The sequence below is a fragment of the Mus musculus genome, chromosome 4, assembly GCF_000001635.26.
Source record: "Mus musculus strain C57BL/6J chromosome 4, GRCm38.p6 C57BL/6J".
In the NCBI taxonomy this organism is placed as follows: domain Eukaryota; kingdom Metazoa; phylum Chordata; class Mammalia; order Rodentia; family Muridae; genus Mus; species Mus musculus.
In genome coordinates, this window is record NC_000070.6 from 15,948,746 (window position 1) to 15,973,037 (window position 24,292).

At 41.1% G+C, this 24,292-nt stretch overlaps 1 protein-coding gene across 6 annotated transcripts in view; it reads left to right on the forward strand.

Annotated features, from left to right (window-relative positions):
• The first annotated feature begins 8,841 nt into the window (after window positions 1-8,841).
• Nbn (nibrin) overlaps window positions 8,842-24,292 on the forward strand; it is a 35,003-nt gene continuing 19,552 nt past the window's right edge. For 2 of the 6 annotated variants that reach the window (XM_006537970.3, XM_030253593.1), the window contains exons 1-8: window positions 8,842-9,365; window positions 13,566-13,699; window positions 15,027-15,175; window positions 15,543-15,661; window positions 16,389-16,492; window positions 20,596-20,713; window positions 21,976-22,169; window positions 23,021-23,118. In XM_006537970.3, the coding sequence (XP_006538033.1) occupies window positions 15,635-15,661; window positions 16,389-16,492; window positions 20,596-20,713; window positions 21,976-22,169; window positions 23,021-23,118 (541 nt within the window). In that variant the 5' untranslated portion in view covers window positions 8,842-9,365; window positions 13,566-13,699; window positions 15,027-15,175; window positions 15,543-15,634. Of the gene's footprint in view, window positions 9,366-13,565; window positions 13,700-15,026; window positions 15,176-15,501; window positions 15,662-16,388; window positions 16,493-20,595; window positions 20,714-21,975; window positions 22,170-23,020; window positions 23,119-24,292 lie in introns of all 6 variants that reach the window. The other 4 variants (XM_006537971.2, XM_030253594.1, XM_030253592.1 and 1 more) reach the window with 3 other exon arrangements.

Below are 24,292 nucleotides of genomic sequence, written 5' to 3' on the forward strand. Positions count from 1 at the left end.
GCTTTCCCCCAAGGGACTTCAACAAAACCCCCTGCCTTCACTTTCTCTCTTTCCTATCAGATTTTACATTCTAATGAGTCAGTTATGATTAAAAACAATTAATGTACTAGAGACCAGCAAGCAGACTGAGCAGGTAGAAGTAGTTAGCACAAAGGCATAAGAGTCCCTCAGACACATACAAAAAGTTGTATATAAGGCATGCATCTTTATTCCAAGCATGTTTGTGGTGAGGGGAGAAACAACAAAGAGAGGACAGTCACCTGGAAGCTTAGGGACAGCTAGCCTGGAGTATGAAGTGGGACAGAGAAAAGAAACTCTGCCTCTGCTCCAACCTCCTCATGGTTACCTCGTGAAACTTTGATGGGTATATTAACAGACAGCCTACCTCCACCAACCTGAAAGCTAAGACTGTTATCAATTAGCATCTAACACCGACAGCAACAGGCATCTTCCTGTTTTGCTATTACCCACGCCTGATATTTCTGCCAATGCACTTGAAAAGTGCCTTGGTTTGTACCATTCTTTTCTTCTGGGCGTATGAAAATTTCATGACATGTGACTATTGAAGGCTGGACTGATCTTTGAGGCACTGATGTATGGATAAGGAGCACAGCATTTTCAAAACCAGGAATGTGCTGGCAGAGCCTTTGTCTGAGGCCCTGATGTATAGAGAAACAAAAACAAACAAGCAAAAACAACAAAAAAACACCAGCTCCTTCTCTAAAACCAGGAATATGCTTCACAGAGCCAGTAATAGCCTGGGACCAGGGCCCTTGGGGATCTATGGCTTCAGATCCTGACAGCCCAACTCTTCTGCGCTAAAGGGTTGTTATCAGTAGCAAGGCCATTGTATGCTCAATCTGCAATGATCTGTATTCCACTTGTGCAAGATTGCTTGATTAGCCTCCTGCTGATTTTGTCCCATTGCATGACAGAGTCTGCTGACTTTGCCACATTTCTCCCCTGGAAATAGTATAAGAGGCTGTACTTCTTAATAAACTTGCTTGGCATAAGATGTAGCTTCTGCAAGACCTCCAAATCCCCCCTCCCCCTTTAAAAATCTTCTCTACTATCCTCGTTATCTTTGGATCTCCTGATCTTCTTTCTAAGGACTCTGACAATGAAAAAGGAGCTGCTGAATCAGGTCCTGTGACCATGTTAGAACACTGTATTTTTTGGAATAACCTGAATCTATTGTACTGTAAGATTGCTGAACCTGAATGCAAAGCTTGTAGCCTACGATGTCCAGACAGCTTTCCTGAGCTTGGTGCAAAATGGAGGACTCCCTTTACTTAGTGGGACTTCCTCTTCGCTCCCTGATCTGGGGAGTCTGACCCCCTCATCTTCTACCTGAGATATGTCACATACAAAATTACAGGTTCAACTTCTTCTCTCCAGATAAGAACCTCTCCATACAGATGAGACATTCCCAGTACTTTAAGGTCTAGCCAATGATTTACATCCACCATGAATGAATCCATCCTTCCTATTCTCCAAGCTTCACATAGCCCTTGTTTACCCTGAATAAAGTATTTCTGCACAAGCTGTTTCACCAAATATCATTTAAGAGCGCTGTAATACCGAAATCCTCAGAGAAACCGTCTCCCTTAGGACTCGCTGGTCGCTGCAGGCCTGGGATCCTACTGAACCACCCATTCGGTGGCACCTGAACATCTCCCCAAGGGATGATTCAGAAGTGGAACCTCATTGGTCACTAATATTCCCTTGGTGTCCTATTTTGTTCTCTGTTGTTGTAGTAAGCACATGTAGAGGGAGGGGATTATCTGGCTTACAGGTGGCCATCCATCATGGAGGAAGCCAAGTCAGGAACTCAAGGCAGAAACAGGGTGGTTAGCAAGAACTGAAGCAAAGACCATGTAAGAACACTTCTCACTGGCTTACTTTCTGTGACTTGCTCAGCCACGACCTGGACCACCTGCCCAACTGGTACCTCACCCAGTGGGTTGTCCCATATCAGTCAGCCATAAAGCCTTACAGACATGCACATAGACCAATCTGATGGAGGCAACACCTCAGTTAGATTCCTATTTCCCAGATATGTGTTGGTTTGTGTTAGGTTGACAAGAACTATGATACTTTGAGATGAAAGCTGCTATTTTGAGTGAACAGACCATTGCTAATTCTCATCTGATATTATCCTGTGATAAACTCTGTCTTCTACATTGTCTATTCTGTCTCCTCTGAATTAATTTGACCAAGAATCTAAGCAGTGGGGTTTAACTTCAATATCTGAGCACATATTTCTCTTGAAAGCTAACATTTATCAATGTTGTTTTGAGTGTGTGTGTGTGTAAGAGAGAGTCCAGGGTCAGCACTCTTTATATACACAACCCTAATCCTCACAAGCAGCTACAAAGTATATGGGATAGCGTTGCATCACTCTACCAAAACACCTAAGTTAAACAGGCCGGGGTTGGGAAGACTTCTGCAAGTGTCAGCGTGGTGACATCAGTGTTCTGCACTCTGCAGGCATAACGCTTTTGTGTGTTGTGTAAAGATTATCCTTGACTTATTCAAATGCTGACTTCTCTGCCCCCACATCTCAGACCTGGCATTGGAACGCTTATTCTAAGAATCTCCTGTCTCAAGTTTGTGCAAGCAAACATCGTTCCCTATTTATTCTTATTTGTTGTTTGGGGGGTTTTGGTTTGTTTGTTTGTTTCTTTCTTTCTTTCTTTCTTTCTTTTTTTTTTTTTTTTTTTTTTTTTTGAGACAGGGTTTCTCTGTATAGCCCTGGCTGTCCTGAAACTCACTCTGTAGACCAGGCTGGCCTCGAACTCAGAAATCCGCCTGCCTCTGCCTCCCGAGTGCTGGGATTAAAGGTGTGCACCACCACTGCTGGGCTTTTCTTATTTGTTAATAAAAGCTCATCAGCCAATGGCTGAGCAGGGCTGAACTTACGATTTGATCGGGGTGGGGAGGGGGCAGATTCATCATGTGGGGAGGGTCCCAGGGACTCCCATAGGAAAAACCTGAAGGAGAAAAGGCCAGATCAATGCTAAAATTCAAGACTCTGAAAGATTTTGACTGTGAGGTAGCCAGATTAGTTTAGAGGATTAGAAAAGATTAATAACTACTCAGACATTGTCTGTAGAGCTTACCAAATAAATCCCATAGTCTCTGTCTCATTTATTTGGAAGCTAGCCAGGATAAAGAAGCAACTGGTACTTAAAAAGTGAAATAACACTACTCTATTTGTCTACACTGTGTGAAAGAGTGGTTTTTCAGAATGTTCCGTGTCCTGAGAGATTCCATTTTATGGGCAGAATTTGACCCGGTTTTGAGTGCAAACAGGGAGTAGGGTGACCACATTTGTTCTGGCACTACCCACAAGGCACATACTGGGAAGTAACTTATTCGTAAAAGTAAAGAGGGTACCAGCCTACAAACTTGTCAAAGTAAATTGGGACCATATGGTCACATCGGCATATTAAAATCACACTGAGGAAACCATGCCCCAGAACTTTCCAAGTCAGCAGACGCGGGAGTGTGTGCAACACCCTGTCGTCAGCAGACTCGGGAGCGTGTGCAACACCCTGTCGTCAGCAGACTCGGGAGCGTGTGCAACACCCTGGCTACGAACCCCACAGACGAGAACACCTGACAATTCGAAGCTGAGAGCCTCACCAAACTGTCAACGGACCACTTTGAGTATATGTCAAGGGACTGGCAAGAAAGAATTCTCAACTCTGTGTGTGTGTGTGTGTGTGTACATATTGTGTATATGTGCCTGTGTTGTGTGTGTGCACATATTGTGTATATGTGCCTGTGTTGTGTGTGTATATACTATACATATGTGCATGTGTTGTGTGCATGTGTACATGTGTTGTGTTTATTTGTGTATGTGTTGTACGGATATGTACACGTGTAGATCATGAATCAGGAAGAAACATGTTTAATCTGAGCTACGCCATCTTCTGGAAGCCTATATAAGGACATGGAAGAAGGAAGCATTTGCCCTTTGCCTGCTTGCCCTCGCCTTTGTTAGCAAGGACATTCCTTCCTGCAGTGGCATTAGAGCTCACTTCAAGATTCCAGCATTGACTAAAGACCATCCAACTTTGTGGGCTGAGCAACTTTTGGATTCTTGGACTTTCTGTTCACAGCCAATGTTGCATTTAGTTGGACTGCAGTCTGTAAGTTATTCTAATAAATCCCCTTCATGTATGCATAAAATTATATATATATATATATATATATATATATTCATTCTATAAGTTCTGCTACTTGAAAGAACCATGACTAATGCAGAGTTAGTGTGAGATCATCACGGTTGGATGCAGACAGGCATGACAATAGAGCAGTAGCTGAGAGCTTTATATCCTGATCTTGTTGGGGTCTGGGAATTGCCACACAAACCACTCAGACACCGATCCCAGTCAAACAGGGATGGTTTATCGAACACCACAACCTAAGACTAATCAGGCTCAGCAGCTGAACCATGGCCCTGAGTTAAGGTCCTACCGGGCTTTTTAAGCCTGAGAGCTACAAACATCTGTGCAAAGTTACTCTACCAATTAGGATTTAGGTATAGGAAGTTTCCTTAGGAACATATGTTGTACATTTATCCTGTTACCATTGGTTGGAAAATCCAACTGTGGCAGGGGAGTTTTCCTTGTCCAACATTCATGTCTTAACTTGTCTACTAGGATGGGACTTGTCTAACATTCATGTTTTAACTTGCCAACCAGGATGTCAGCTACCCACATACACGTCTCTTTCTGCCATTGTAGGATTTCAGTTTCCAGGGAGGCCTTGGGAACTTAAACTTTACTTGACCAGTACTCAAAATGAAAGTGTTATATTAAATAGTTTCTTATATTTCTTATATTGAGGTCCATCCCAGGGGCAGCTTATAAAATCAAATACTATAAAACCTTATACAAGGGTGCAGGAAGTGCTGCTGGTTGGGTGGTTCAGGTCCAAGTTTATTGTGGTAACTATACAAAACAGTGTTACTGACTTCTATCATGACTAGTTTCTGAGGGCACAAAACATAACAGAATATGTAGTCAGCTTGGTATTGGAAAGTTTCCTAGTAACAGCAGAACATATGAGAAGGCAGGCTAGCCAGGTAACAGTTACCTAAGCCTTAACATTTTGCCTAGGCCTTAGCATTCCATCTAGGGCTTAATATTTTACCTAGGCCTTAACAATCTACACTTGTCAAGCAGGGGGTGGGGAGAAACTTTAAAGCCTACTGGCAGCTGCATACTTCCTCCAACAAGGACATACCTACTCTAACAAGACTACACCTCCTAATTCTTCCCCAAAGAGTCATCAATTGAGGACTAAGCATGCAAATACACGAGCCTGGAGGCCATTCTCATTTAAACCACAATGGAGGGCAAAAGATATGAAGGAATACACACACACACACACACACACACACACACACCAAATAAATGGGAAAAGATTTCTTTCTTTCTTTCTTTCTTTCTTTCTTTCTTTCTTTCTTTCTTTCTTTCTTTCTTTTTCTTTCCTTTCTTTCTCTATCTTTTCTCTCTCTCTTTCTTTGTCTGTCTTTCTTTCTTTTTCCTTCTTTCCTTTCTTTATCTTTTCTCTCTTTCTTTCTTTCTTTCTTTTTTTCTTTCTTTCTTTGTCTGTCTGTCTGTCTTTCTTTCTTTTTCTTTCTTTCCTTTCTTTCTTTCTCTATCTTTTCTCTCTCCCTTTCTTTCTTTCTTTCTATTTCTTTCTTTCTTTCTTTCTTTCTTTCTTTTTCTTCCTTCCTTCCTTCCTTCCTTCCTTCCTTCCTTCCTTTCTTTCTCTCTCTCTCTCTCTCTCTCTCTCTCTCTCTCTCTCTTTCTTTCTTTCTTTCTTTCTTTCAAGACAGCGTCTACAATACAGTCCTACTTGTCCTGGAATTCACTGTGTAGACCAGCTAGCCTCGAACTCACAGAGATCTGCTTGCCTCTGTATCCTGAGTGCTGGGATTAAAGAAGTGTACCAGCACACCCAGCTGGGAATATAGTTTCTTAGTGGCCTTTTAGATGTAGCTGAAGATCATATACATGATACAGTCATGCCATAATCACCCTAAGACACTTCAGAGGTGCAACCCTTTTCTCAGAAACCCACAGCCATGCTTTTGGATATGTCCTAACCTTTCCCTGAGTACTTCTATGTTAACTCCTACATTTAAATCTGTTTAAACATTTCTCTCAAACAAACTCCAATTCTGCTTTATGAAATTCTTCTCTGCAGTGGAGTTAAGGATCCAGCTTTGTCTGGATGGCAGAACCTAAAGGATAAGGCAGTCCACAGGCTGCTGACACCAGATCTGGGCTGCTTCATTCTGTTCCTCTGCTGACAGGGTAACTGATTAAAACTCTGTGATTTCGAAGAGTTGAAATGTTATAAATCCAAAGTCAAATTATCTTAGGCTACCTTTAATGCCCTTAATAGCCATTTAGTGCACCTACTTCTGTGTCTGACTCAACAGCTTTGTACCAGTTAAATCCTTTTAACATGTATTAACAGACAACTAGCTTCCAGCAACAAAAGGGCTAAGATGTATTGCTCCGACCTGCAGGGATAATCAGAGGGCAATCCATGGCAAAGGGAGTGAGAGAGTGGGAGGGAAAGAGACAGGAAGAATGAGAGAAAGTCAATCATACTGATTAAGCTCTGAAAAACTTTATTCAGGAGTGGCAATATAAGCATAAGCAAGAGGAGGCTCCAAGGGAGGGGAGAAGAGCCCGGGGGCTCCCTGGAGGTCAGGTGGCCATCTTCTGCTCCTGGAACCAACAGTCACAGAGTCCTCTTTACCCACAAACATTCTTACTGTTAGAACCATGACTGGTCTCTCAGGATTGTTTATGTAAGCTAGAAACTTTCCACAAAGCCAAGGCTCCTGGCAATGTATTATACCCCCCTCTCTCTCTCCTTTGCTGTAACCTGCTTACCTGGAATTTTCACCAAGGAATATTGATTTAGGGCTTTCTTCTGTTCTGTAACTATAAAAGCTTCAGGAAACTATGTCCGTGTGGGAACGGGGTACTTAGAACAACCTGTGTGCATATATATGTGGAGGTGATGATCACTCATATTTGACTTAAGAATATAGTATCTTTTGTTCTTTGTGAAGTGAGAACATCTATGTCAGTTACCTGCCTCCTCAGAGTAGAACTCACCTCAAGTTTGCTTTACCTCCCAATAAGTTTAAAGCACTTAGAACATGCCGTGACCTAGAAGTAGACAGGAAATGCTCACCGTTGTCCTGCCTGTGGAGAATGGTTGCTAGGCCAGAATGACGTGACAGGAACTGACAGTGTGGTTGTAATATCATGTCTTTTTTTCATGGTCTCCCATGTTGTAATCCACTAGTAAGTTGAACAAGAAAGTAAACAAACGACCTTAGATTTTTGTTGCGTGGTTCTTTTTGTTTTTGAACAGAGTTGAAATGGAACTTCAACTGTCCTGATTGAGTGTTGTTTAGAAGTTCCTGAAGTACTGGTTAATTCTGTGTTAGCTTTATAAAAGCCAATATGCAGTACCTTGTGGACATTTTTGATTTGGATTAAATCAAGGCTCATATCTTCTGGGGTGAGGAAAGTGGTTGAAATGAGTCTTCAGTGCCTCACAGCATTGCAGTATAGGCACAATTAAGAATAAGAAGCTTAGCAACTGAGCTGGGCCTGGTGGCACACACCTTTAATCCTAGTGCTTGGGAGGCAGAGGCAGGCACATCTCTATTAGTTCAAGGTCAGCCTGGTCTACATAGAGTTCCAGGCAAACCATGGCTACATAATGAGACTCTCCCAACAAAACAAAACAACAGCAAGCTTAATTTTCAAGCTCAGCTCTCTATGTTGCATATAAAGGAAGAGGTCCCTTAGCGTAAATGGTTGATTGTCCACTAAGTGTTAGATTCTATGTGTTTCCAGATTCTAGCAAACACAGACCAAAAATACTATTTTAAAAGTATTTCTGCAGAACATGTATAGATTATTTTTCTTTAAACAATAGAACCAGACAACTGTTTAAATATCACTTACATTTTCCTATATATCACATGTAATCTAACAGTTAATTACAACTATGTGGGAAGATTTCTGTGCTGACAATCAAAACAATGATGCATTCATGCTCTGTAAGAGCTCATCTACTCTGCTTGTAGCTGTTTCAGCTCCATACTTTAGCTTCCCAGATCCTTTGATGTCTCTTGCTGTGTTTCTGTAACTCTATTGCAGTCATTCTTTTTTTTTTTTTTGGATAGGATTTCTCTGTGTAGACCAGGGTGGCCTTGAACTCAGAGACTCACCTGCCTCTGCCTTCCGAATGCTGGGATTAAAGGTGTGCATCACCACACCCAGAAGTTGAAGTCATTCTTTAATGGACACACACCCTTAATGTATGATTTATTAATATTACAACTGGATTAAAAAACCCATTTGTCAGTGCTGGAGAAATGGCTCAGTGGTGAAGAGCATTAACTGCTCTTCTAAAGGTCCTGAGTTCAATTCCCAGCAACCACATGGCGGCTCACAACCATCTGTAATGGGATTCGATGCCCTCTTCTGGTGTGGCTGAAGACAGCTACAGTGTACTCATATACATAAAATAAATACATAATTAAAAGTGGGGGGAGATGGATGGCTCAGCGGTTAAGAGCACTGACAGCTCTTCCAGAGGTCATGAGTTCAAATCCCAGCAACCACATGGTGGCTCATAACCATCTGTTATGTCCTCTTCTTAAGTGTCTGAAGACAGCTACAGTGTACTTACATATAATAAATAAATAAATCTTTAAAAAAAAACTGTTTGCCAGTGGTCAACTATTAAGGGAAATTGGGACTACTTGGCAAAAAGCTTGTGGACTTATTGTTATTCAGTAAATCCTGACATTGTATAAAGATGTAAACATGGTTCTGGTATAATACACTCAGGATACAGTGGAAAAGATTAAACATATTTTGACATGAAATCTTCATCTTGACTGATACTACACATGATGTAACTTTTGAAAATACAGAAAATAATACACTCAACAGCACTTTGATACATCTAGTTTAAAATCCACATTACTTCCGAGCTTTTTAAACATCACAGTTCATTGATTAAAGCGTCCAGTTCGGTCCATCACATTCCTGCCAGGACGCTTTCCGCGCTGCACTGCTGCATCTTCAGCACTAGGTGGCGCCCCCGTCAGCGGCGCGCTCTGGCCGGTTCCCGCCTTTCCGAAGAACTTGTCAGAGTCCTGGGAACGCGCACGTCCCGGAGCCCGCGCCGGTGCAGCCCGGTGACCGCGCAGGCTGGGCAGCTGCGGTTGGCGTCGCACGTCGCGGGGTTCTGAGACGCCGGCCCCATGTGGAAGCTGCTCCCGGCCGCCGGTGCGGCTCCAGGTAGGCGCGTTAAGGAGGCGGCGGGGAGTTCTTTCCCGGGAGCGGCCGCGGGGCGGTGGGGGCTGGGAAGCAGTAGAGCGCGCCTGCGCTTCCGGTCCGTCCTTCTCGCCTTCCGGCGGACGCCTAGGCGGCCGGGGCTGACTGGACACGGAAGCTGGGTGGTGGGAACCGGGATGGCAGCCCACCGTACTTCGGGCGTTGGGGTGTGCGTGCCCAGGTTAGACCGGCTCCAGCTAGGCTGCGAACCGAGGGGAAGAACCACGCGGAGTTGCCCAGGCGCCCAGCCAAGGCTGGGGACGCACGCAGACCGGAGCGTAGTTAGGAGAAATCACGCGACACCACGGGGCCGCTTTAAAGTTTTCAGAATTTCCCCTCGGGGAAGAGTCCTCCGCCCACACATTTTTTTACGCAGTGAAAGTTATCACGTGTTAAGTGGTTGTCTCCTTATTTAGTCACTGGTGATGGGAGATTATGCACTTGCCTGCGACTCTATCTTGTTTGCGGGGAACTTTAAGAAGATGCAGTTTACTAACAGTATAAGGGGAAGGATAAAGTCTGAAAGATTATCTATGTGGGTTGGGGCACTGCAAGGATAGAACGCAACTTAGAGGACTCTGAATAATTAGCCTTGAGCCTAGCTAAGTCTATGAGTGTCTGTAAAATAGAAATTTTCTAGAGGTGGTGGCGCAGGCATCCCAGCACTTGGGAGGTGGAGGAAGGAGGATCCGGAGTTAAAAGTTATCAACTACCTAAGTTTGAAGCCTGCGAGCTACATGAGCGCCTCTCATGTGCTTTTAGGCTGTAGTTCAGTACTCACCTGGGTAGCACTTTATTAACATGATAGCAGAATAAAATATGCTTCTAGAACCAATATCAGAGATGCATTTCGGAATCAGACGCTAAGGGATTAGTTTTCAAGTAAGGTGGTTACAGTAGAAACTCACAGAATATTTATGTATCTACCTTGAAACCGTTCAAGTTCCTCTCTGCTAAACTGAGTGTGATAGTTCCTGCCTGTAATCCCAGCTCCTGAGAAGCCGAGGCTGGTGGACGTTGAGTTTGAGGACAGCTTAGTTAGGCAGCGTAGTGAGACTTCCTCTCAAAAATGAAATAAAGCAAACAGAAATCTCATTGACAGTACTTAACTCAAACGGTTCAGAAGGATGCCAGGGATCTGCTGGACTCTTCCTGTTTGTCTAATTGTGATAATTACTCTTCCAAGTGTAATAGAAGCCCATGTCTCCAAATTCCGCAGGTCACCCACATGTCTGCTATTACTCCACCAGTTGCTGATTTACAACTTTATTTTAGCGTTTTATTGATTCTTTGGGAGTTTCATACCATGCACTTCAACAGCTCATCTCCTCATCCCTCCATATCCACCCTCCACCCTCTGCCCTTGCAACCTTCCCCTCACAAAAGAAAACAAAACAAAATCTCACCCTGAAAACTTCAGTGTGTCATGTAGTATATATACCCTCTTGGCCGAACAGCTTTCCTTGCAAATGTTCATTGCTATGAGTTGGTCTGGTTTGAGTCCTCTGTCTCCTGCTATACTATCAATACTGGATCTTCTTGGATATCCGGTTGTTGCCCTTTGCTGTGGAGGTCTTGCATCTTTGGATCTAGAGGACCAGCTTGTTCCTGAGCGCCAACAGCTCATCAATGGGGTAGATGTTGAGGTAAACCAACTCAAAGCACTGGATCTGGCCTGGATTGTAGCTGAGTTGGTCAGCCTGACAGCTCCAAAGTGCCATAGGTGCTGAGGGGTGGAGCCAGCTCTGCACAGCCCTTGGCATGGCATCAGCATGGCCCTAGCTGGCAGCCTAGACCAGGGATGACCACATGACCTTTGGTGGTAACATGGTCCATGCAAATCAACACAGGTCCCCACTGCTGCAGGGCCATGGACCCAGGCATGGCTTTAGGTGGTGTAGTGGGCTACTCACATCAGGCCATTCTCCACTACTTTCCAGTCTCCAGTTCCACCTTTCTTCATTGTACCATATTCTTCTCTTTTTCTTTCTCTCCATCTCTCCATCACTTACTTGTTCATCTTACTTGCACCTGGGCCTCTGGGTGTCTTCTTAATGGTGCCTGGTAGAGGTCATCTGTGAAGTGCTCCTTCCCACCAGTGCATCTTTGCACTGGGTAGGAGGCTTGTAACAACTTTTTTTTTTAATTAGTAATTTTCTCACTGATGTAAAATGCAACTGTTAATAGTAAAACAAAAGTCTTCCTAAGGTATAGTTGCATCTAATCTGATCTTAATTGTATTAATTTAGAGTTTTTGTTTTTTTTTTCTGATCCATTGAAATATCTTTTAATGACTATAGCTTTTTGGCAAATTTTGCTATCTAACAAGGCAAATTTCTTTATATGATTATAAATTTCAGGGCTGGAGAGATGGCTCAGTGGTTAAGAGCACTGACTGCTCTTCTGAAGGTCCTGAGTTCAAATCCCAGCAACCACATGGTGGCTCACAACCATCTGTAATGAGATCTGATGCTTCTTCTGGGGTGTCTGAAGACAGCTCCAGTGTACTTACATATATAATAAATAAATAAATCTTAAAAAAAAATAAATAAATTTCAGCATCCTAAGAGCACTGGCTACCCTTCCTGAGGATCTGGGTTCAAGTCAGCTGTACTGTGAATCCTCTGGATTCTGAGCACTGCATGCATGCGCTGCACGGACATTACAGACATACATTCAGGCAAATGCTCATACACAGAAAATAAAAGTAGATGAAATAGTTCTTGATATTTTTTTCTTGAGCCTTTTTTTTTTTTTTTTTGAGAGGGTCTCAACCATATCAGCCTGGCTGGCCTCAAACTCACTGATCTGGCTATGCCTCCTGAGTGCTGGGGCTAAAGGCATGTGCTTTTTAAGGTCCAGCTTACTTGCTTTATTTTAAAGATATTTTCCCAATTACATTTTAAAATCATTTAATCAACTCCAAACTCTATAGTGTGATTTTGTTCTGTCATACATTACATTTATGTTATGCTGGAGACAGTACTGGTTCAGTATTGTTTTCCCTTCGTAAAATGATAAAAGGCTCCGGGGGATTTAGATAACCTTCCATGTTCTTCATGAGGCTTTATTGGGAAAAAGCACATGGAGCTAGAAAGATGGCTCAGCAGTTAAGACCATTTCTTATTCTTGCAAAGAACTCAGTTTCAGTTCCCGGCATCCACATGGTGACGTCCTAGGAAATCTGATGCCCTCTTATGACTTACAGGGGCAGCAGACACATTCATGGTTAGAGATGGTACAAGATCCTGTGCGCGCAGATAAGCACGAGGCAAACTGGGAAAGTTAGACCTGAAGGCCGACCTCTTCAAAGGAAGGAGATACTTGTCTGATTCCACTTGGAATGCTGGGGAAAATAGTTCACTTCAAAACCTGGTGGGCTTTGCTATCTGTGGGGCCGGATCTCCCAGACTATAATGTTTGTTTATTCCAAACCCCTCCCTAAATCTCCAGCATTGCTTCTCAGTCCATTAAAAGCATCCATATGCGCAATGTCACTTGTACTTTCCAACAGCCTAAGTGACGTCTGTTAGCACGGGGCCAGGCTAATCCTGACTCCTCAGCCGGTCTCCCTAGATCCTTATCTTTCTTGAGCATTGTTTCTGAGTCAACAGAACCCATCTTTGTGGAAGAAGGCATGTGTACTTTGTAAACAGTTTCACTGTAAACAGGTCTTAAGCTTTGTCGTACACATGGGGCTGGGCTTATTGTCATCAGGAAACTATGATTCAAAGTTGTGCTGTGCTTAAATATGGCTAAAATCAAGACTCTAGAGGTTTGTACTAGCACTGGCTAAGTCAAGCTGAACCGAGCTTCATTTTAGCCTTTTTATGGATTGTTCTGCTTCCGGTTGTAAAACTGGCAGGGACCACACACACACACACACACACACACACACACATGATGTACATATGTACATGTAGACAAAACACATAAAATAAATCTAGCAAAATATATTAAAAGAAACTCACATATGATGTATATAATTTATATAAATAAATGCATGCAAAATGTCAAGTTGCTTAGCATTTAAGTAGCAAAAGTATGAGTTATTTGCAATAAATATACAGTATGTCCTGTATCATGAATGCGTGTGTGTGTGTGTGTGTGTGTGTGTGTGTGTGTGTGTGTACCTTACATTCATTTACTTCTGTTTTCCCTCAGGAGAACCATACCGACTTTTGGCCGGCGTGGAGTACGTTGTTGGGAGGAAAAACTGTGGCATTCTGATTGAAAATGATCAGTCAATCAGTCGAAACCATGCTGTCTTAACAGTAAACTTCCCTGTAACCAGTTTGGTATGCTGCTAACTTTATTTTACTATCTCTTTTTGTTTGCTTTAAGATTTATTTATTTATTTTATGCATATGAGTGTTGTATCTGCATGGACACCTACATACCAGAAGAAAACATCGGGTCACATTATAGATGGTTATGAGCCATCACATGGTGGCTGGGAATTGAACTCAGGATCTCTGGAAGAACAGCCCGTGCTCTTAACAGCTAAGCCATCTCTCCAGCCCCTATTTTACTATTACTAGTTAGAGATTAGACAAAACAAAACAAGACACAACAGAGAACCTCACACATAGTTAGGGATTCTTGTTGTCTTTATTTTGAAATAGGATGCATCTGTTTGAATAGTTTACTTTTTTTCCCGGTGATTTTGAAATTCAGAGAGTATTTGTTAGAAAACATCCTGTCCTTCATTATAGTGATGGACCACCTAAGATAAGCAGATTCAAGAGGGGCATACAGATTTTGACTAAGATTTCAATCTGTGGTCTTTTTGCTCATCATTTTGGAACTATGGCCCATGCCATACACCATGGAACACTTATAGGAGGCTACTTCCATCCTTACAGCTAAGAAACAGAGCAAAGAGTGGAGGCCCCAGAACTCCTTGCAGGTTGTATGCAGCTTTTCTTGTGTAGCACATTTTCAGAGTAGGAACTGATATATGTTACAAGGGAAGATGACTTACCTGTGCCTTTTAGCTCCACTGAATGGATCTCAGTATGTTTTATCACAACCATAGGTGGGAAGGGTGATGGAGTATTTTTAGCTACCTGTGCTTATGTTAGTATTTGTGATGCAAGAAAAGCTATTATTTTGTACACAGAGTACGTATACATTCTGGATATGCTCGGAAAAATTCAGGCCTTAAATCTTTTTTTTTTTTTAGGGATGGAGAAAATGATTATTATTGAAATTCATCTAGAAAAAATAAAACAGTTGCGTTCAGTCAGAAACTCTAGCCTTTTAACCTGGTATTCTCATCGGGTTATTTTTTAATGATATGATTTTGGTAGTGTAGAAGAGGATACACCTGGCATGTTAAACACAAAGCAGACTGCACCAAAGGAAAAGCATCAGCAAGAACGGTTTGAGTGCCTCAGGAAGTGCAGTCTTAGCAGTGAGATCTGTTGTCAGGGTAAGGCTTGCCTCTAAGAAATGACCTTAGGGGAATGCTAGCTGAGCGACTTCCCCGAAGGCCACCTAAGTGGAATCGTTGTCTGTCTACTTAGTTCCCACTTCCCCAGAAAGTTAGTAACTTGTGAGATCTACCCTGTAATTACCAAGTAGTAAACGACTTTGAATCATTTGATGATTTTTTTTTTTCAGAGTCAAACAGATGAAATTCCTACATTAACAATAAAAGATAATTCTAAGTATGGAACCTTTGTTAATGAAGAAAAAATGCAGACTGGTCTTTCCTGCACGTTGAAGACAGGAGATAGAGTTACCTTTGGGGTGTTTGAAAGTAAATTCAGGTAAGATGCTTCAGAGTTGAATTGAAATCCACAGCTGTGTTTGAAATTCTAAGAGACTTCGAGAATGAGTTGTAATGCTGTAACTCAATGAGGTTTTGTGGGCCCTGACAAGTGTAACAGGGAACTCAGCTTGTTTGGGTCCTCATTGGTTACATTGTCACCTTAATTGGTGTCATTGCCTTTTCTTCATTAGGACTCAACACTGAAGAAATGATCATTTCTTAGGAAAAATACATTAAAATTCAGATGACTGATATTTTAAAGCCTTGTAAGTTGCTGTCACAAGCTCCACGGTCTAACGTGATGTAACTTATTTTCACTTGCAGAGTAGAATACGAGCCCTTGGTTGTTTGTTCTTCTTGTTTAGATGTCTCTGGGAAAACTGTTTTAAATCAAGCTATTTTACAGCTTGGAGGACTTACCGCAAACAACTGGACGGAAGAATGTACCCACCTTGTCATGTCGGCAGTTAAAGTCACCATTAAAGTAGGTTGAAAGTCTCTGTGTTCAGATCAAGTTCCGTCAGTTTGCCCTCCGTTATAGGCACAGACTTACAGTCATTTGCTTTGAAACTGTCAGGATGGCTGTGGATTCACGAGTGACTATCCCATGTTTGTATTGGGCTGGAATAGCTTTTCGTGGGTTATTATCTCAGAGAAGCAGAAGCTAACCAAATTATATTTCAGATTTTGATTTGACATTTTAAAAAGATTTTATGTGAAATGTATTTGATCGTAGGGCTCATTTTTTCAGTCTAAGACAGGGACTACAACTAATGGGCTTGCCTTTTCAAGGCTAGCATCTTCCCTCTCCTGTGCCAGGTTGCCTCTCCTGGCCTCATACCATCTCATGATGCCACACTCCTCTTTTGAATTGAAGATTCTGTTCACAAAGACTGTGGACTCCTTGTAGTTTAGTATTACCTTAGTCTCACCAACATAGATATGTAGATATGTGTGTGCCTTTGCAATAGTGATTGAGGGCTTTCTAAATTTGAGTCTTTTTATAATGGTCATATAAACCTAAGCTATGACCTAAGCTGTGACCAAGTACTGACTTTTATTTTAGAATGTGTCTCCTTTGTGCATTAAGGGCTTTGAAAGGAGAAGTAGTGTAAAACTGCCTCTTTTTAGTTTATAACTTACAACTTTCTCTTGAATAAGCTGTTCTACAGATGTATGTATTTATAGTTACATTTGATTTTCCATTTTAGACTATATGTGCACTCATTTGTGGACGTCCAATTATAAAACCAGAATACTTTTCTGAATTTCTCAAAGCAGTTGAATCTAAGAAACAGCCTCCAGATATTGAAAGGTATGTAACTTATGTTAAATATATTAAAATATAGCATAGAAATGAGTAGGTGTTGGTTTTATGCATATTAATCCCATGTCAAATATTTCTTGTCACTATGGAACAAATCATAAATAAGTGTCAATATTTAAATAACGAAATGTAAGGACAATGAATGACCCTCAGTTGTGGTCAGTAGAGCATGCATGACTCAGTACCTGGCGTCATCGGAGAGGAAGCCCCAAAGCAGAGTGCTGTAGCAAGACCTTTTTGTTTGTTTGTTTGTTTTTAAATCACAGATAAGATTTATTTTCTATTTTTCTTTCTATAATTTTTAAATTACATGTTAATAATGTCAGAAATTACAATATGCATTACTGAGTTAAAAGTCTCTAAAAAAACCGGTTTCTCATTTCTCAGCTCTGTCTACTCCAAAGTCATTTACTGTCATTTTTGGTTTTTGTAGGACTGTTGTCATCTACTTTAACTATGTAAATATTTTACCACAGAAGGTGAAATTATAATAATCTCAGTAATATGTGATTTAGATTTAACTACATAGTTGAGAATTTGAATTTAAGTTTGAATTAAAAATTTAACTACAAATTAGAATTTATTTAATTTAAATTTAAAATTTTGTTCATTTTTTAAAAATAATTTAAGAAAATTATTGCATCATTTTCTCTCTCCAGCCCTTTTAAGTTTCTGCTTTCCAGCTCCCTCCCTCCATGTACCCCATTACTCTCAAACTGATAGACTCTGTAGCAGTGGGGGATGGGGGACTGATGACTTTTCAGGCCACAGAGGCCAGGACTCTGCTCTCAGTTACCTCCTGCAAAAATGTGGCTAAGCTGGAGGTAGAGGGTTAGCCTACATACTCCTGCCCCAGAATTCAGCAGGGGCCTAAGCCAGAAGGAAGGCAGCGAACTCACAGTCAGCACAGACTGCATGGTGAAACCCTTTCTCAACAAAAGGACAGCACACCTGAGTGTCAGAGGTGACTAATACTCTCTAGCTGAGTTATTTTAGGTCTTAGTAATCACATACAGTGTTTAAAATCTGAGTATGTTGTCTAATACAAGTGCTTGCTGCTGTTAACTGTAAAAAATATCTGAATAGGTTCATACTCATATTTGCTCTTGGTATTCTGTCAAATATTGAACAACCAACTTAGGAAATTATATATTGTGTAGTGATACTTTGAGGTAATATAACCTGTGATTAGATAGTAAGATGTTGACCTTTTCCTTAGCTTCCATGGTAAGGCTGTGACCGTTGATGGCCCATCTCTATGGGTTACTATCTATTAGATGTGCAAGTACATGCGCCACAGCAGACAAGGGGAGGTTCTCTCCTACCACTGCTGGGTTCCAGAGATGGAGCTCAGAGCATCAAGCTTAGTGGCCTGTGCCTTTCCACACAAAACCATCCCTCCGGCCCTGTTGTTGCCTTTGGTTTAGGGTCTCATATGTCCCAGGCTGGCCTGAAACGCATGTGGTCAAAAGATGACTTTGAACTTGTGATCAACTTGCCTCCTCCTCCTGAGCTGGTGGGATTACAAGTTCCACAGTTCTCAGTCTCTGTGGGGCTGGAAGTGAACCCAGAGCTTCCTGTATACCTGGCAAATAGTCTACCAATTGGGCTGCATCATCAGCCTTGAAGGAAAAATTTAAATTAGAATGTTTTGCAAGTTAATTTCTTTTTTTTTTTTTAACCAATTTTAAACTACCTAATGCAAGTAAATTTGTCCAATACAAATCTTTTTTTTTTTTTTTAATAACTCTGCCTGGCCTGGAACTCACTATGTAGACCAGGCTGGCCTTGAACTCACAAAGATCCACCTGCCTTTGCTTCCTGAGTGTTGGAATTAAAGGTGTGTACTCCTGGCTCCACTGTACTTGTTTTAGGGACTATTCATGCCTCTGTTGATCATAGGGGGTCTCGGTTTAAGTTAGCCAAAAACTAGATTCTTCTGGGTTTTTGTTTGGTTGAATGGATGGTTGATTTGTATTTTTATATGTACATAATTATAATCTAGGAGGTTTATTTTATAATCTGGTTATCAGGTAACACAGTAGTTTGGATTCTGATCAATAGTAGGCTATTCTTTATCTTGAGTCTTACAGCCTTGTGAGAACAGCTTCAGGAAGCATCTCAAATCATACTATCCTTCAGAAGCCTGTCTCTGTCTCTGGGAGTCCATTACGTCCTGTACATAACAGCGGCTTATGATTTATAGTCATAAGTCATAGTAGGCTTTACTGATTTCAGGCTGCTTTAGAATGGAGAGCCTCGTAAACATTTGCTACTGGGTGTGTGTTCTGTTGTTGGGACTTTTAGGATTAGCCATGGAATCATTCTTTTATTCAGATTTCTAGTCAGTTTAACACATAGGACCGCAGTGAAATAGCTCTACTCTAGGAGAACTTGGAATAACTCCGAACTCACTGCCTATTATAGTCGTCAGTGTTTTCTATTGGCAGTTGACAGTCAGATATTTCAGGTTAAGAGCTGGCATGGTGGTACACTCTATAATCCTAGCACTCAATGTAGAAAGAAGATACTAGTCTATGCTCTATAGCAAGACACTGCCTCAGAAAAACACCAAACAAAATTAAAATGTATGTAGTCATTTGCCCAGTAGTAGATCCTTATATCTTGTCTGCATATTTAAAACCAAGTACTTTTTTTTTAAAAAAAAACAGGATCTCATTATATAGGCTGGCTACTCTTAGAGATGACCCTAGGTTTCTTTCCCAGGTCCCAGATGATAAACTCAGAGTTGTCTTTAACTCTAGTTGAGGCCTATACATGGTACACCAACATGCATGTAGGTATGCATGCATAAACATAAATATAAACATAAAATTGAAAATAATATTAATGAACAAATGTAAAAGGGATAGCAAATAAATTATAGTAACTCTTGATATCACTATACTTTTAGTTCTGAGAAAAGTCTGACTAGTCCTGAATTTAAATCAAGGGCGTGATGTGGTAGTATTATGCAGCAAGAGCTATCCTGTTTAGTACAGTTATGTCTGCATTCTGCAGATCATCAAGAAAAAACAATAAGACAGTCACCACTGCGTGTTGCTGATGTGATTTGTGATTCCTTGTTTCTGTAAGGCATTCTCAGTTCTGGGATAGATGAAGTCATCTTTAGAAGACTTGTAAAAGATTGTTTAATTGTATCATGTATATTCTAATAGCAAAGTTTACATGTGTACGTCTGATTGTAAGGAAGACAGGATGATGTCCCCATTCAGTTAGTACAGAACTCTCATGTTGTAACATGTTCTCTCAGCTATTTCAAACAAGCTGCTCCCTGTTGGCAGAGTCTTCATAGCTCTCTAGCATTCATATATAGCTTGCTGGCTATGTGAAGACTACAGATTCTGTCAGCCCTTTACACGGCCATTTCTGAATAATGTTTGTAGTGAGAAATCCTGGGAGATGAAGTAGTGTCTCTTCAGAAATAGAGCATGCTTGCTGACAGGTAGTTGGGATTCGTGAATGTAGTGCTGGTAACCTTACAGCACAGGTAATCAATCACTGTGCCTTCTAGACATGCACCAAGGAACTTGGTTAGGAAGAGATGTGCCACTAACAACCTTTCACCTTTATTTTTCTTTAAATGTGTGTTCTGTTGCAATCATCTTTCTTAGTGTATTCATTTTAAGAAAATACAGAGGCATTATACTATCATATATGGAACTGATATCATATTTTAGGAAAAGCCAGTTTGGTTATTTTGTTCCAGATAAAACCCTTTTGCCCAAAACAAAACCCTCAAAGTACTGACTTTTGTTTGTTTCTCCTTGTTTTTGTTTTGTTTTGTTTTGTTTTGTTTTTATGACAGGATGTTACTGTGTTGCCCTGGCTGGTTACTCATGTTGTAACATGTTCTCTCAATTACTTCATTTCATTGTGTAGGCTAGGTTAACCCCAAATTAGCACTGACTCTCTCCTTCTGCCTCCTGCGGGTACAGACTTAGATCATTGTGCTTGGCTCAAGTAGTACTGAAACTCAGCCCTTTTGGTATCAGTCACTTCATTTTCGAATTTAATAGTAATCATAGAGAATAGTACATAATTAGTGTATGTTTTGGTTATCTTTACAGTTTTTACCCACCCATTGATGAACCAGCTATTGGAAGTAAAAGTGTTGATCTGTCAGGGCGACATGAAAGAAAACAGATCTTCAAAGGAAAAACATTTGTGTTTTTAAATGCCAAGCAGGTAATTCTAAAGCTAGCAGACATTAATATTCCTTTTTTATCTAATCTATCTGTCTGTGTATGGGAGTAGCTTTTGTTTTGTTTTTCACTTTTATTTATTTATTTTCTATTAGTTTAAATCAGAGACGGGTACAGCATCCCACTGATTCTGTGTCCAGCGACCTTTTCAGGAAGGTTGCTTTGGAATTTGGCACGAACCATACCACTGTTTCCGTGGGCCCGAGTTACTTTTCCCAGATCACTCTGGGTTTGTTTGGTTTGCCTCCAGGAGTCACTGTATTGTTTTTTGTTTTTTGTTTTTTGTTTTTTTTTTTTTGCTTTATATACATAAGCACATCTTTTGTCTAAATAGAACACACTTTCATCCCAGGCATAAATATCTTCAGTTTTAAAAAGAGCCCTATGTTCTCTTTGGTTCTGGAAACCTTGCCTGTAGCCAGCAAAAACGGCCTTGCACCACAGCCTTCCAGACACACTTGCTTTTCAGAAGTCCTGTTCCCAGCAGGCCTGCACAGGCGCCAAGATGGTGAAAAGAAGTGTATGGCTGTGTTGTCTGCATGTGCACCACATGCATGCCTGGTACCCTTGGAGGTCAGCGGAGGGTGTCAGCTGTCCTGGGCCTAGAATTACGGATTGTTGTGAGTTACTACCACCTGGTTATCAGAAACTGAAATCCGGGTTCTCTGGAAGACCATCCAGTGCTCTTAATCCCTGACGCATGTCTCCTCCTGATACACTAGTACTCTTATTGACAGCTGGCAGTCTTCTCACTTGGGGCTCTGTATAGGTGTGAGAAGGAAGATAAAACCTCCCGGTGCACCAGACCCTGCCCGGCGATTGTGGATCTGATTATGGTATTTCCTAACACTGGCTAATTGGCCGATTTCATTTACGTGAGCACCTTTGTGGAGAAGACAGAAAGCAATTTAAGTCCTAGCTGGTTTAGCTAACAGAACATTTGCCTTTGTCTTTTGTGTTCCAAAATGTGGATTTCAGAAGTTGATGTTGTAGTGGCAAAACTATGCAGGCGACTCACCCCAGGAGCACTGCATCAGAGTGTGGTGAGAAAACGTTGTAGTCGGTGGTCCACAGACAGGGCTGCTGACCTCCGGGCTTTCAAATGGAGGCTTAAGTTCCCCACTAGGAAGCGGGATGATGCTTCTGTTTTCATTGCCAAGTTAAATTTATACACAACGAGAATGTGCTCAGAACCCTCACTGCAGCTGGCGCTTCGCTTTTTAAAGTGCTTCCTCCCATTTCCAGCACAAGAAACTCAGCTCGGCAGTTGCTTTCGGAGGTGGAGAAGCCAGGCTGATGGCAGAAGACGACGAAGAGGAACAGAGCTTCTTTTCAGCTCCCGGAACCTGCGTTGTTGATGTAGGAATAACGAATACACAGCTCATAATTTCACACTCCCAGAAAAAATGGATTCATTTGATAATGGATACACTTCAAAGGTACATAATTCTTTCTTCACAAATTAAAAATGCAAGTAGCTTTTACATGCAACTCAGTTAATACCAAAGAGTCTACAAGGGCTTGTCAGGCCATGTTCTTGAGAATTGTGATGTGCGATGCTAGGCAGTGGAATATCTGTATAATTTTATCTAGTATTTTCTGTCTTTTACTCTTTTAAAAATATTTATAGGATTTGCTTCTCCTGGTGGTTGTTTTGTTTTGTTGAGATAGGTTCTCACTGTGTAGCTCTGGTTGTCCTGCAATTCACAGAGTAGATAAAACTGGTTTAAATCTGCCTGCTTCTGCCTCATCTGAGTGCTGGGATTCAAGGCATGTGACACCACATCCAGGAGTTTCTTAAACTTAATGAACTAGTAGTTTTTATGCAGAATATATTGTAGCTGGGGTTAAAACTCAAAATATAAAATATTTTCTAAAAGTACATAGAATTGAAAAGCTTGCCCTTCATGACTGCTTGCTCTTTTATTTTATATGTATATAATAATGTATATAATTGTATGTTGTATATAATATTGTATATAATTACACATATGTACATACATATATACTTATATACATATGTGTGTGTGCTCATACACGCACTGCTAGTTTGGGAAAATGTCAGCTGTTTTGGAGGGGGGGGTTGTTTTGGTTTGGGATTTTTTTACTTTTTGCGACAGAACTGGTCTCAAACTTGCTATGTAGCCAAGGATGACCTTGTTCTTCTGTTTATATCGTAAATTTTGGTGTCTCTTTGGGAAGAAAAATAGATTTATGAAGCTTGATATTGTATTACTGAAAGTTATTAGTTTTAATATACTAATATGTTTAAGCTATTTTATTTTCATAGGAATGGTCTCAGACCTATTCCTGAAGCGGAGATTGGATTGGCTGTTATTTTTATGACTACAGAGAATTACTGTAATCCGCAGGGCCAGCCTTGTACAGGTAAATAAGACATTTTATTAAATTTTTACAAAATTTTTCTATGTGTGTGTGTATGTATGTATATATGTGTGTGTGTGTGTGTATATATATATATATATATATATATATATATATATATATATGCTTATTTATGTACGTTACTGTTGTGCTTATGAGGTGTGACTATATTCACCTTCTTTTAAAGCCCATCTATTTATACATCCATTCATTTACTCATTCAGTACATAGTTCTGCCATGATACTGTGTGCTGCTCTAGTTGCTGAAGGTTCATTAGTGAGTGGAGTGAGGAAGACTCTGTTCAGAAGTTCAGGGTTTGGAGAGTCAACGAGCAGAGCACACATCTCAGTTCAGGAGAGCTGAGTATGAGGACGAAGCTAGCAAGGCTTGTGACCCTAACTGGAAGTGTGCAGGCTCAGACTGGACTGAGGACAGGGCACTTGGGTCTCCTACAGCCTGAACTATGTAGGCAAGGCAGCTGCGTGGGGTCTGACATAGAACTCCAGGCAGAAGGATCACATGGACCCGGTGTAGCAAATAGATCTTAGGGTCCAGAATGGATGTGCAGACTGAAGTAGAAAACTACTGTGGAGCTGCTTAGAGATGGTGGCTAAGGTTTCTTTGTTACATTTGGGTCTTTGTGTCAGTGATTTCTACCAGGTTACCAATCCAGTCAAGATTACTCAAAGAAGCTTAGTATGGAGGCAGGGGAATCATAAATCTCAGGCCAGTTTTGGGGTACATGAATTCCAGGCCAGGCTAGACTATACGGCAAGACTTCATTTTAAAAATATAAAAATAACGTTCGGTTTTGGAAAAGAGTTTTGCATCGATTTGTATCAACTAAATAAGTTGACATTGTTCCCCAACCAATAGAACAACAAGTGATTTAGCATTTACAGTATAAGCAAGATCTGCTATACAAATACTGTGCCATTTTTAAAAAGAATTATTTGTTTATTTTATGTATATGAGTACACTGTAGCTGTCTTCAGCCACACCAGAAGAGGGCATCAGATCCTACTACAGATGGTTGTGAGCCACCATGTGGTTGCTGGGAATTGAACTGGAAGAGCAGTCAGTGCTCTTAACTACTGCGCCATCTCTCCAGCCCACGTGCCTTTTTTAACACAGGGGACTTGAGCACCTTGCATTTTAATACCTGCTGTGAGGAAC